General features: G+C 36.1%; 1 protein-coding gene across 5 annotated transcripts in view; it reads right to left on the bottom strand.

The window, feature by feature from the left end:
* TMEM56 (transmembrane protein 56) overlaps positions 1–14,366 on the bottom strand; it is a 41,759-nt gene that overhangs the window by 7,241 nt on the left and 20,152 nt on the right. For all 5 annotated transcript variants that reach the window (XM_027694332.1, XM_027694330.1, XM_027694329.1 and 2 more), the window contains 4 exons: positions 10,108–10,197; positions 5,625–5,683; positions 3,717–3,811; positions 1,740–1,813 (listed from right to left, as the gene is read on the bottom strand). In XM_027694332.1, coding sequence (XP_027550133.1) covers positions 1,740–1,813; positions 3,717–3,811; positions 5,625–5,683; positions 10,108–10,197 — 318 coding nt within the window. The remainder of the gene's footprint in view (positions 1–1,739; positions 1,814–3,716; positions 3,812–5,624; positions 5,684–10,107; positions 10,198–14,366) is intronic.

Below are 14,366 nucleotides of genomic sequence, written 5' to 3'. Positions count from 1 at the left end.
ACTTATCTATTGCCTGGCATACAGAACCTGAGGACTGAATGCCTAGAAAAAGGAATAATAAACTCCTAATTCTTTGCCACTCACACTTAAACCAGAATAAACATATGTAAAATTTGTGCAGCAATGGCAGACAGGACCAGAGGAAAATAATTTAAATCACTGTATTCATGATGGGGAAAGGAATGAAATAATCAGTTTATTTAATTTCCTAATTAATTAATTAACTAATTTCCAATAAAATACAAGGCTAAAAGTATTTAACAAAAAAAAACAGTTCTAAAACTGGTTTTAAAAGTAATTTTTAATTTAATTACGTACAGATTGCAACCTAAGTAATTATAGATACACTAAAAAGATTTGCCAGACATCCAGCTCTAACAGAAATACTCCAGAAATTCATTAAGCATGCAACTAGGACAATTAAAATCCAGGCACTCGAGGTGACAGTCCAGCCTGGAAGCAGGATGCTTCACCACAGAACACCTACTGGGATGATGAAGAGAAAGACTGGATATGTTTGGTCAGACTAACAATCAAAGCCTGTACTTTCAATGGTACGTACAATGCAGAGTCAAAAAGTAATATAAAAAATGGTTTTCAAATATACTGCAATGTGCCAAGAGGTAACTGGACATTGGCTTAGCAACTTCCCTCTCCCAGCAAATTTAAAAAAAAAAATAGAAGTCTGTAAATCACAGTTACCATTACAATTTTAGCCATCACAGTTCAGAATTAATTATATAAATGCTGATACTAACACTAAAATATCTAAATGCTTGGCACAGAGACAAGATCTCCAATTAGAGATCCCTAACAACATAGACAGGAAATACACAGACAGTTCTGAGATTAGAATATCTTTTTATATTTTAATAATAGCTCTTTTGGTAATACTAAGAATGCAAACAAGACACATAATGTAAGTCATTATCATTATCTGCTACTTACTGTCTTAAGGGTCTGATTCTCTTCAAATTTAATGGGGGAAAAAAAATCATGCACTAATGAGATGACATCCCTTAGTGCAAGGGACTTTATCTCCTGCAGTGATTTCTGCTATTCTGAGAAAGGCCTGAATGTCAGTATTCAAAGACTCACGATCTCACCATAGGCATTTTTAAAGTGTAACATAAATTACTTTTAATAGCTTTTTAATAATTACTTCCTAATGCCACAGTCTGAAAGGTAAGCAACAGTACAGGTACCCACTGAAACCCAGGATGAATTCCTGTCCTGGTAGAAGTCAGCTGAGAGAACAGCCATTCCCTAGAACATGAATATCACTATAAAACCTAGAATATAGTATCACCTTTTTTCTTAAGTTTTAAGAAGTGTTTATTTACTCTTTAGTTTCTATGCACACACAGAGCACAGGCTACATTAGACTATAATCTCCTACTCAACTGCACTAGCATAAATGAAAGCACCCTCTGGAGAGCTCTGTTATCCCACCCATTTGTGAACTTTTTTATTTGGTATTTTCATAAATTTTGGCATTTCATATGAAGTCTGGTCTAATCTAAAAAGGAACTATGGCTTGAATACATCAGTTATACTGTTGCAGCTACAGCAGCAAAATATCTTCACAGCAAAAAAGACTTCCATATAGTAATCCTTAGTTCAATATATATAAATTCCCTTTCAGTAGACATTAAAAAACTACAAAAAAACTTCCTGACAGAAATATAAGTGCAGATTAGATTTTAAAAGAACTGTGGAAACATTCCCTAACCACTTACCGTTGATTGACAAAAGGAGTGGAGAACTCTGCAAGCAGACGGAAGTTTCCAAAATAAGCCAGCAGACCTTTGCTCTGGTTAGCAAAACAAAACAGACATACAAAAATCAACAATGTAGATGTGAAATTGTCATTAAAGTCTTCAAGTATACACAGAACTATACAACATCTCAATTTCTTTATTCAGACTGATAGTGAGTTTGCCAGCTGTGGCTACCTTCCTTGCAATTTCAAAATGAGTTTTATCATAAAAGCTGCAATTTCCCTTCAGGTATCTCCAATCAGTAGCTTCTTACTTCAAATAAATCTTTAACAGACTTACAGTTAAGTGGCCACGGAAAGGTAGCTAGAGAAGACTTGTACAAGTAGTCATAGGTTATAATTATCATGATACTATTGCTGTCTAAAAGAATTATAAATATTTTTGATTTCTCAATGTTTAAACAAGCCCAAACAGGAACACTGTATACTAAAGAAAAATTTCCCTGCATTGTTTTAGGAACATAATTTGCCAAAGCAAAGATGAATTCTCAGCTCTGATTTGACAGCAGAAAGAGCACATAAAGCCCTTTCATCCAAGGGCAGAGCTATATCCACATAATAATAACAACTGCTTTAAAAGTTCACACTAACACTACATTTTCTGTTTACTCTAGCAACAACTAATGAATTTTCTGCATCAGGGATTAGCTTTGGTAGTAGTTTTTCATTTATCTAATATTCAGCTCTAATTCACTTTCATCCATGATAATATTAGTAGATGTAATTATCTTCAACCTGAAACAGAATATTTACTTGTCAGTATACTTCAGCCCCTTTAAAGCGTTACATGGGAAATCTGACACTAATCTGACATCTGGACACTTTTAATATTTTAAGCCTGGGACTCACACAGTGGGCAGGGAAAGAAATGGGGTAAATGAAGTAAATTGTATTTTGTAAGATTGCTTTACAGAATGAGCTTTTCAGAAGAAATTCAAGAGCATTATTCTATTCTGGACACCAAAGGGATTTCTACCAAGTTACCTGGACATCTTTGAGAAATTCCAGCAGCAGCAATGACTATCTTAGTTTTTATCCTATAATACAATCCTTCCCCTTTTCCCCTCATTGTATGTGCATCACAGATCTTAATAGATATAAAACAGTTAATGGTCTATTGTTTCTCCACCAAAGCAACCTTAAACAAGAAGTCTCAGAGGATCACTTTGTCATAACTGATCAAAAAAAAAAAAGTCATGAAACAGAAGAGAAAAAAACCTACCCCAGAAAAAGCACATCCACCTGACTATAGTACATTCACCACAGTTAGGGATCACTGACCTATGGCCTTGCAAATACAATCACAGAAACATTAAGGTAGTAAAAGACCTTTAAGATCAAGTCCAATTGTTAACCCTGCAGTGCTGTGTTCACCACTAAACCATATCCCCAACTGCCACATCCACACACCTTCTGAACACTTTCATCACTTCCATGGGCAGCCTACTCTGATGCCTGACCACCCTTTCTGTGTAAAAATTCTTCCTAATACCCAGTCTAAACCTCCCCTGGCACAACTTGAGGCTATTTCCTCTCATCCTGTCACTTGTTACCTGGGAGACAGAAACAGAACATAACTACTTGAAACCATTTCCTTCTAATTTCCCGACTAAACATTCAAGCTTGTGCTTTTATTTGAAACCCTCTTCTATAACCATATGAAAAGCCCCTCTGTCAATGCCTCTTTACAGCAAAAACTGAGAAGAGTTTTAACTTCAGCCATTACACATTTTTGTTGAAGGAGTGCAACACTGAAAAGGCATGTGCTTACCACAAATAACAGATAAAAACATTTAGAAAGAATGATCATCGAAAGTATAAATATGCTTTTCATTAACAAGTGAAAAATTTTTTCAACATTAAGCAAATGAGATATATAAAAGCATTGTCTTCAATCTCATCTGCTTGTTATGTTACTAGAAAATACGGCACTTACCAGTACAAAATAGTAAGCATACAGAGCTGCCAAGTGATGTATTACAAAAAATTTGTCACCAATTGCCTTCCAGTAGTAAATAATAAGCAACAGATCTACAAAAGAACAGAAATAACTATAAAGAACATTTTATTATACAACCATTGACCTCAGAATAGTTTCTCTAAGTTTTAGAGATATGCCAAGATAGGGCATCAGTAGAAACTTTCTGAATTAATTATCTCTGAAGAGAGCATCTTTATCCTAAAGACTTCACTTCAGTCAAAACATTAAGCAACAGTATTCTCCCAACAATTGCGATAAATTATTACTTTCCCCATCAATGGAAGTACAGAAGCAAAAACTTTAGCTGAAATATTTTGGAAGAAAAAGTGGATCCTGAATCTCATAGTGACTTCACACTTCTGACCCCAAAAATCTGGAACAAGTGAGAAAAAAAAAGGCGGGGGTCTACGGGTGGCAGAGTAAATACACAAATACATGTAATAAATGCAGGGATCTATTATGGGGAACTTCTGAATCAAAAACAGGGAACCATTTACCAAAATATTTTGCAAAAGGCACTTGGAATGAGAAGCATATTTATTTAATCCAAATTTTCCAATTACTGTAAAAATGACATAGTGAACCTGAGTTAATGTTATAGGGAAAGCTTTAACACAAAAGTTCTTTCTTCTCTCATGATGGCCTCTGATTTCAGATTTTCTCTTCTGTACTGGAACAAGCAATTTCTGACCCTGCTTTCTCCAAGTGAGTACTTTGGACTGGAATATTAGTGACCAAGGTTCCAAATCAAAGACTTTACCCCTGTGTCTTTTTTACGTCAAGTGTCTGCCTTGATCTCTTTTATACTAGCTATCCTGAGGCAGGGCTCTATATCATCTGACATAGCCATTCCACTTCCTATTAATAATTAAACATTAACTATATAAGGAAGTGAGAGAGAATGAGTGGCCAGGTTGAGATCCCTGTTCAAAGGCATTCATTAATTCATAATTAAAATCTAATCCATAACTATTCAAAAATAGATACTGATTAATTTAAACATGGGAGAAGAAGTTATGGAAAAAACAGACTTAAACTAACCCACAGTTTAACTAGTGCCAATCACTAGATTATCAATTCCACTGGGGTGAGTAATCTAATCTGAGAGATAAAAAAGTCCATGGCCCAGTCTCTGGCCAGAGACTTCATCCTAACATGAGAAGTTTTCCCTGAAAGTAGTTCAAGTCACAACAAGTTTTTATTTAGGTAAGTCACTATTTTCCCCATATAACATAAAAGAAAGCTCCGAAGCATTTTGTAGCAAAATTTCCATGACAATTTTAGTAGACAGCAAAATTAAGAACATAAAACATATGTAGGAGTAAAGACCATACCAAGAAAATAATTTAAAACTTCCCTGTTTTATACATGACAAAATTTTGACTTAAAGTGAGACTAAAAGATGGGCAGGCAAGATCCAATGGCATCATTTGCCTCAGCTTGTATTGAGGGTTACTAAAATTCTTCTGCCAGCATTCTGAGGTCACAGGAAGAAACATATGATAAAAAAGCTACAAGTTGTAGACACTGTGAAGGGAGTGAAGGGCACTGCTCTAACACCTCCTCAATTGGCCAAAGGACAAAACTGAGCTGGAGTTGGTGGTTGCATATCAAACCATCACAAAGCCACACTGTGGCATTCCCTCAGTGCTTAGGGAGATATTCCATCTTTCACATCTGCTAGTAAGATCCTGTGATTTCACCACAACCCACAACTCCATTAGCAATTATAAAGCCATAGTAGAAATTGTATTGTATGCACATATCACATCTTCAGCATAGCGGCTTAGTCTGAATACATAGGTGTAGTCACTCAATATAAATATACAGGCTGTGTGCGTTATATACACATTGCATAATTACCAGAAATGAGGTAGCCTGTGGTAATAGCAATATTCAGCTTCACAATTGAAGGGTCACCCCTGTAAACATACCAAAAATACATAGTTACAGCCTTTATAACAAGGTAATTTGCAAAGGACATACACATATCAAACACAATGTCCATCAGGTCACCTTATTGTTGGCTCATCAGTAAGATATTACACAACCTGGTTAAGAAAGGTTCTAGTCATGAAAATTGATTCCTTTTCTACCCAGATAAAAAACATCCACTAACTACCCTAATGAGGATCAACCCCTGCCTTGCTAGAGGTTAGAACTCAAACACAGCAAGTACTCTGAGCTGGCTTCTCTGGAAACTAAGGATGAAAGAGAACAGCCCAGTCAGTGTCTTTCAGCTTTAACTGACGCTCTGTGTCTCCATTTTTGTTTTCTGCCTGTGTCAAAACCTTCCTAAGGATGACAACAATATCTTGCTCAGCTGGTTCTTTTCATATTCATAATCAGATGGATGCTTATAGGGATAAACAGAATAGAAGTAGACATGAAAGGAATTATTTGCCAGTTCTTTGAAGCCAAGGAACCTTCGAGGAGAAATGCTTTTCAGAGAAGTTTCACACCTTTTTGGTGCCAAACATGCAGCAGGCAAATCTCTTCATAGCACACACACAACTTCAGCTCCTCTACAATGTTCAACAAACCCAAACTTGTGATTACAGATGAAAAAAGGGAAGCATCCACATTACAGCAAGCAACATTTCTACTTTCCTCTACTGTCCTCTGTACATTCCTACTTTGAGGAGTTTGGTAAGCAAATCTCTCTTCCCTTGACGTAAAGATCATAACTTATTTTTTTTTAAGTAAGTTGTGCAACTAATCTAGCTATGTTTTGTGTAAGTATGAATCGAGTTTCAAGTGACAGATCAACCAATTCATAAAGTGTGGACTGCTCAAGACAAGCTGTGAAAGCAATCTTTGTTGTAAACTTTCCAAGAAAAAAAGGAACCTAACTGTGCTTACAGCCACCTCCAGTACAAAATCTACCTCAGCCAGAACACAGTAAAACGCTATTACTTAGCTTTAATTTCCTAATCCTATTAAAATGGAGCAGTGAAAGAGATTTCCTGTATTATTAAAATCTGTTTACTAAATTTTAAAGCTTTCTTAGTGTCTGAAACTAACTGCTTCCCTTGGTGAGAGGGTAGCTAACAGGAAAATAGGACTCCCAAAACCAGAATTCTGCTGTTAGGCAAAGAAAAAACACTATCACGAGAGTCTGGAGCTCACTCCATCTCTTAAGGTTGGCCATAGAGGCGCTCTTGAATACAATTTGAGATAGGAACATTATTCCATGGCTTCAAAACCTGATTTCATGAGCTACGTAGGTTGTGGGTTGAGTGCTTCTTCAGGTTTAGACAGATGTGTTCTCACAACTTTAGCAGAAACTCCTGTTAGAGCTCCCAGATGCAGCAGCAGCTTCAGAACCCAACTTCTACGTGGTCCCAACACACTTCAACGCATCAGCACAAAGATTGAGCCTTCATATTCTTCTCCAGAGAAGATGCAAAGGACTGAGTATATGAAATTTGTTCCTTGATATTGGTAAACATGACTTAACTGGATGAGACAGGGAATGGTTCACTTCCCTTCTTTTTTCCCCAGAGAACGGTCACTTTGCAACAAACCTTCTCTAGACTTTCTAAACCAACACTTCAACAACATATATGGTTGCACTGTCTGTCTGTCTCTTCCCTTCAAGTAAAGTCCATGTTAGAATCCCAAATTAATCTCAATTAATGGAAAACTTAAAGTTTAGTCTAAAATATTTTAGATTTCCTCATCTACCTCCTTGAATGGAAAGTGCAATGGAGTTAATGAGCCCTGATGTTTGCAGCCTAGTTTTGATGCAAGCAAGAGCCAGGAATGACAAACAGGGAGTGACTTGAATAAGCAAATGGGAAGAGCTATCTCTTTGGTGATTGCTAAGGAGGAATGTGTGGCAAATGAATTACATGTGAACATGCACAGGCAGACAGAACAAACAAAAGTACACAACTGACTTTCTTCAAAGTTCTTTGCAGATACAGAGTCATATAAAAGGCTAATCAAACATCAGACTTTGAAAACTGTAATGACTTGTAAGTGAACAGTCATAGGAAAGAATCTACAACTTAATTCATTTATTTCACTTATTTAAATCTTCTCCCTCTCCTTATCTGATCTCTATCACCTCCACATTTCCTACCGTGTGATTCTCACCACCTCAAAAACAGTTTCTACATAGTTTATGTTAGCTAGTCTGTAATACGTATAGTAAAAAAGGAAAAGTGTGAGGAGAAGTCCTAGACCATCAAAAAAATGTATATATACACAACACTGATGCTTCCCTGTAACTTACCAATGCTCCAGTCTTTGTTATGAGCTACCCTATCTATTTTCAGTAATACCGCAATTCTCTCTCCATTGAACTCAAACCCTCAGCAGGAGTTCTGATCCCTTCCAAGACATATGGGTATCACTATCACCATGTATTTAAGCTTTGCATGAACCCAGAAGTTAGGCTGGCGTATGTAGAGGCTCAGAACTGGTGATTTTTCATTATAGATAATAGATTTTTCATTATAGATTTTTCATTATAGATATCTTTAAATTCTACAGCAAAAAAAATGATTGAATACTGTCATACAGTCAATGACTACACGAAGATGGTGAAAATAACTAAAGGAAAAGATTGTCTGTATCAAAACCTTCCCAGTAGTCAAAAATCTGAGCATTTTCAGACTACCTGGGCTAGAGCTGTGCAACCAACTTGCATGACGGATTCCTAGACATTTACTCACAAACTACTGAAACTAGATTCACAAATATTTCTTGTATTATTAATAAGAGATTCCAACAGAAAGGCTTATGCATCCTTCATGTCTGTAAATGACCAAGTCCCACAGCTTATAAGGGCATTACATTCCCAGACTGAGTAGCCTTGTAACAGTCCATCTGGTGTTTCCCATATAATTTGTTTTTTTCCTCTTCAGTCATACTAAGGCTTCATAAGCAACATTAAGTTTTCAATATATTATACAAAAATATCTATTTATGTATAATGCAACAAAAAATTTCTCAAACTTACTAAGAACAAAAATAGTTTGATTCCTATTTAATTTGATTTTTTCTTGGAATTGCTCCTGAAAATTTAGTAAATGTAAAGATCCAATTTATTTATCATCACGAAGAGGCTTTTATTTCTTCCATTCATGACTTCTTTTGTACTGTTTAGAACAATGTCTCCTCAGACAAACTAGGATAAAAGCTTCTATCTGATAAAGCCTAAAACACTCACCAAGAGAGCCATAATAACATGCTGCTTTTCAACATGGTTAACAGATCTCATAAGATATTCAGACTGTATTTGATCTCTCTAAAGATATCAGAATGCAATAAAAAAAACCCAGCCAACTTAATCATATATCACTACATACAGAAGAGGCCAATGTTGCCTAAATATGTGTTATGCATTAGTGTTACATTTATTAAAGCCACATAACGGGTCCATGGCAGAATGCTTCAAGAACCCAATCCTGTCTAGTCCATGCTACATTGTCATTAACTTACAATAATGTAAGAGCAGAACAAGCACCAGTCACTGTATTTATGTGAGTTTAAACTGACTCCCAGTGTGGTCCTTTGACAAGGTGAAATGCAACAGTCTATGACAGAAACATGAAATGAAACTTAAAATAATTAGTTATTCCTCAGGAAAAATATGGTCTCCTCCTTCTATAGGGAAAGAGTTCCAGAGGGTAATCAGTGAAGTATCAAAACACTGGTACCAATCTATAATTAACTCAAACAAAATGAAGCCATATTGTTCCTCCTCCCTCAAAAAAGTGTGAAACAAAACAATTTAAAAAAATAAAGAAAATATAAGCTTACTATAGAATATTTTGTTAACTAGATAAAATATTAGAAGCCCATTTATTAAATATTCATATTGCTTGTGAAGTGTTTAGCTCTTGAAACTTTCATACTTTTGTTAAAATGAAGATTGAAAGAGCTTTGTGGGAGGTAGAAATATAAACATCTTCATTTATCAATTTAGACATATATATTTTAGACATATAATAGGCCACTCCAACTTTCACAGACATACACTCTCCAGATCTGTAACAGCTTTTCAATTTCACTTTAAAATTATTAAAGAGCATAGTTTCAGTCATGCTGACTTAGTTACAGTTTACTCTTTAGTAATTTAATATGCTATTGCAAATCAATTGCTTGTATTTTATCTATTCTGCTTCACAGAAACACACTGAACTAAGTCATTAACACTGACAAAATAATTATCAGATTTTCAAATAGTACAGACCTAAAAATGGACACATCACAACTGCATATTTTAAAGGGAAATGAAATCATTATTTCAGTAATTAATACACTGCAGGATGTTTTTTCTTCTCAATTATGTTATTTTACTGTGTAAACACAATATATATGTAACATGCCTTACCAGATACGGTCAGCATTAACAGCATCATCGTACAACAAAATATACAGGCAAAACCCTCCAACCACCAAGGCGTGGAATGTGGACACTGTCCTGAAAGAGAGATCACAGTCACAATGGCATACTGCCATTCACAACTTCTTATACTATGCTTAAGGTAGGATGCTTCCAAAGACATTCTTAACTGTATCGAGATACTTCTGTGGAAGACAATCATCTGCTCTTTATGCTATATCCAGCCACTTACCCAATGACAGGTGGGAAAAAACAGGCAAAAAGAAAGAATCTATTAGATTGGAGCAGGATTGGCGATACCAGATAGAAAGCAGAGCCTCAAAAGTAACACAGATCTAAATTTTCCTCCAATTATTCCACATATTAATGAATCCTTAAAGACAATATGATATTTAGTTCTCTAACAAATGCTTTCTGGATTGTCCCATTTGCTGGAAAATTTGTGTGCATTTCACATTCATATTGGCTCGTGAGTCCTGCAGCAGCAGGTTTCTCTTTTCAGGCACCAAATTAATAGATGACCCATAACAAGTCTGCCAAGTTCAGGTTTGGAAAGTGGCATTAAATGAAAAATCTTAAGTTTCAGACAGAACTTCTAGTGCATTTGAAGTAGAGTCTGGTTTTCAGAGATAAAACTTTTATAACAAATTGTAGCTGAGTACCCAAGGTATAATAGCTACAGGTTCATTTGAACTAGCAGCTTGCAGCTTTATTTTATACTTCTCTCATTCGATATGTCACAGGAATCAGAGTTGCCTTGTCCCTGCTTCAGTACTCAACACTTTTTTCTCCAAAGACAATAGTCTCCAGTATACAGGCTGCATGCACACTGCAGATAAACTCTGCATGTTAACAAGCACTTAAAGAGAAATACCTATTTACAGAGGCACCAGCAGGGTTTCTGCCAGCACACAGGCCAGCACCACTCCTGCCCTTTTGAGTCCACATGTATTCTTGGATGGTAGAACAATGCAATGGGCATGGGTCCAAACTGTGTAACCTTCCTCCTCTAGCCATGGGTTTAACACTACTATAAACTGCATCTAATATTGTGTAGCTACTGTCTGCTTTCCCACTTTTCAAGTGTGACTAGGAATACAGAAAACTTATGTGACAAAACAGCTGTACTGAATCAGGGATACTGTTTGAAAGATGAGAACTAGGTTCAATGCTGCGTGATTGGAAACATCTTCTCACCATATTCACAGCATTAACGATATGCACACAAATGTACAAATGCTGTTAGTTACTAGACTAGTCTTTGTACACATTGAATACATGTATTTGGAGGTCACTAATATTTTAAATGTCCTTAAGGCACTCTCAGGAGTCTAAACTCTTACCATTCAAGATTTGAAGAAAACATCTTCCTTCCTGTGGAAGACTTTGCAAAGAAAGAGCAGGTTATAATCCTTATTCTGTTTCCAGAAGTTATATTATTATCTATTGGCAATAGAAAATTCTGTAACTTTTCATAAAAGAAGACTCTATTTACAATTTGTTTAAAGAGTGTCATCGTGTTATTTTCAGCACCTTTTCAATAGTGTTCCAGAAAATTAATGGAGATTAATATAATATGAATAGTCAAATGTAAGAGAAGCTAGATGAGAACAATTAATAGCCATTATAGCACAGGCTACATTTCCCCCCACTCCCTTTTTTTAACAAAGAAAGAAAATTTAATTATTGGAATTTTAATGACAATTTTTTAATTAAAAGGTCTACTCTTACAACACAGAATTAACAAAGGAACTTTGCTTCCTTTTTTAAAACAAAGTAAGGCATGCAGTATTAGTGATTGAGAAATAACCTGGAATTTTTGAACTTGAGGAGAGGATAATGCTGCAAGAAGGAAAATTTGTCCTAGAATATACTCATGAGTTTACAGTTGCATTTGTCTCTGGAGTGGCTGTTTATCCGAACCTAAGTGTTCAGAACACAAGCTAGACACAAGCATAGCACTTGAAGGGGAAGAAATAAAAGAAAAAAAAAAGGCAGCAGAAGCAGATTTCCTCCTTAACTCTAGACTTTGAAGTTTCTCCATAGAAGACGGGACAGAAGAAGGGAAATAGTACAACACTGCATTTTAATATGGAATCTAGGTCAAGCTATCAAGCTCCGTACATTTCCTTGAAATTCCTGTCAAAGCTTGCATCCTTTAACTCCTCATTAAACTGCAAACGAAACTGTTGCAACTCAGCAATGCATACTTGTTCCTTCATTAATATATATATTTTTTTTTCACAACTACTTAATAGCAGTACAAACATGTATTATAGGAAACGTGACAGGAATTTATGCACAACAACTTGAAGAGTTATACTACATCTGTGTCAAAATATAATTTTTAACTCATTTTGAGCATCTGCATACTTAAGATGCCAGAACCACTTACTTTATTGGTTCTTAATTCTTGGAAGGTCAGAATGAACAGATTGACAGTATGGAAAGAGCTGCAGCTCAAATTCTTAATTACAAAGCCCTCCAAACTGTAACAATATATTTTCAATGCTACAGCCCATTTCAGGCAGATGCACTCTCCCAGACCCAACTAAGCTGATAAAAATGCATAACCATCCTCTGTGCCAGTTTCCTTCAGGACTGCCAACAGAATCATTTGTGTGTGCACTCTCTACCCCAGTTCAATACAGGACAAAATAACAACCATCTACTTTTAAATCATTTAAGTTAACCCAACTTATTTTATTGGGAGATAGTAACTTTACCTGCAGAGCTGTCTGCAGCATAAATATATATGCATCTACCCTCTCTGAACTTACAAGATACTCCTTGAGGTGTCTCTTAATTTTGGTGAAATACTGGAGTGATGAGGCAGTTTGACAAAACACTGTGTTTGGTTAGCAGAGCTGAAGTAGCACAAGCACAGTTAGCCTTTCTTTCACTGCATGCCCTCCTCAGGTATAACATCAATAAGCTGTTGATGAACACTGGTTTGTGTTTCATGCCTTCTAACTCCAGAAACAGATGAAGCCCCGGATCACAGCTCATCTCTGTGCCAACATCTACATCCTGCTATCAAGCCCAAGAAAAAACGTAGAAAGAGGTAAAAAAGGACATAGCCTGGGATGTTGTATCAACTTGAGCAGTTAAACATCTTACTACAAAGTAGCCCAGAGATTATGGAGCAGCTTATTTCTAGCACACTTGTTATGTTCTAAACAATTCATGTTATTATGCAAAGCACTACACCAGCACAGCACTACCAGGCATGGGGTAAGTTCTCACAAAGCTTATTATGCAATTCAAGGGCCACTTGATATGGCTTAGAGACAGAAGTTCAGCTCCAAATGCTAACAGTTTAGTTTCCCTGTCTGCCTCTATTATCAATTGTAACAGAGAGATAAACCTAAGCTGCACTGATATTATGAACTGCCATCCTACAACGTTGTTCTGGCAATAGGTAATTATTCAAAGATGGAACTGAAATTAAGATGATGCCTTTAAGAACAATGCAAGCAGACATTTGCCAAATGGAAGGGCAAGACTATTTGAATTGCTAATGCTGCCTAGAACAATGGAAACAACGTTAAAAGTATCCACCTGATACTACCTCTAAACATCACTGAGGAAGAACAGTGATGCAACTAATGCATTTTGAGTGCAGTGACAGCCATTTTTGAGCTTCAAATTTGATAAAGGTCTGGAAAAATATTTTAAAGTTGTAATAGGCTACTTAAACAAAGTTGTACTGTACCAACTGGAGAACCCTGCGTACTACAAATACTCTCTCAGAGTAGTATATTGCAAATAAAACCTCACTGATCATCCCATTTGCAATTAGTACCTTATACTTCCTTTATGGCTTAAGAGAGAGGAAAGTGCCCAGGAAAGAATCACAGGGTTGAACAAGTTTCTAACAGTGCTCTATCTGAGGAAACAAGTGTAATGCAGGTGGGTCCATCTCAGTGATGGAATGCAGAAACACAAAAGGAGTGAGAAACGTTTTTAGATTGAGTTTCCACAACTCTTTCCTGAATGTATACCCTGTGTCTGCCATAGCTTCCTCTTATTGCAGTCTCCTTTCCAACCAACACATAGATGTACCTGTCAAACCTGACTCTCTTAAATACTATACCAAATCTTAAATTTCTTGGAAAACCATAACTTACATAAAACAGTTTGTAGTGTAGTAGCACCAGAAAACAGAGAGCAAACTACTCTGCACCCAAAAGCATGCCAATAGATACACTAGCATTTAGATTATGCAATAAATTGCAATAGGTTTG

This window comes from Neopelma chrysocephalum, unplaced genomic scaffold (assembly GCF_003984885.1).
Source record: "Neopelma chrysocephalum unplaced genomic scaffold, ASM398488v2 Primary Assembly neopelma1_97, whole genome shotgun sequence".
Classification (NCBI taxonomy): Eukaryota; Metazoa; Chordata; class Aves; order Passeriformes; family Pipridae; genus Neopelma; species Neopelma chrysocephalum.
The sequence above is the reverse complement of the archived record's forward strand: the minus strand, read 5'-3'. Positions and strand labels throughout refer to the sequence as shown.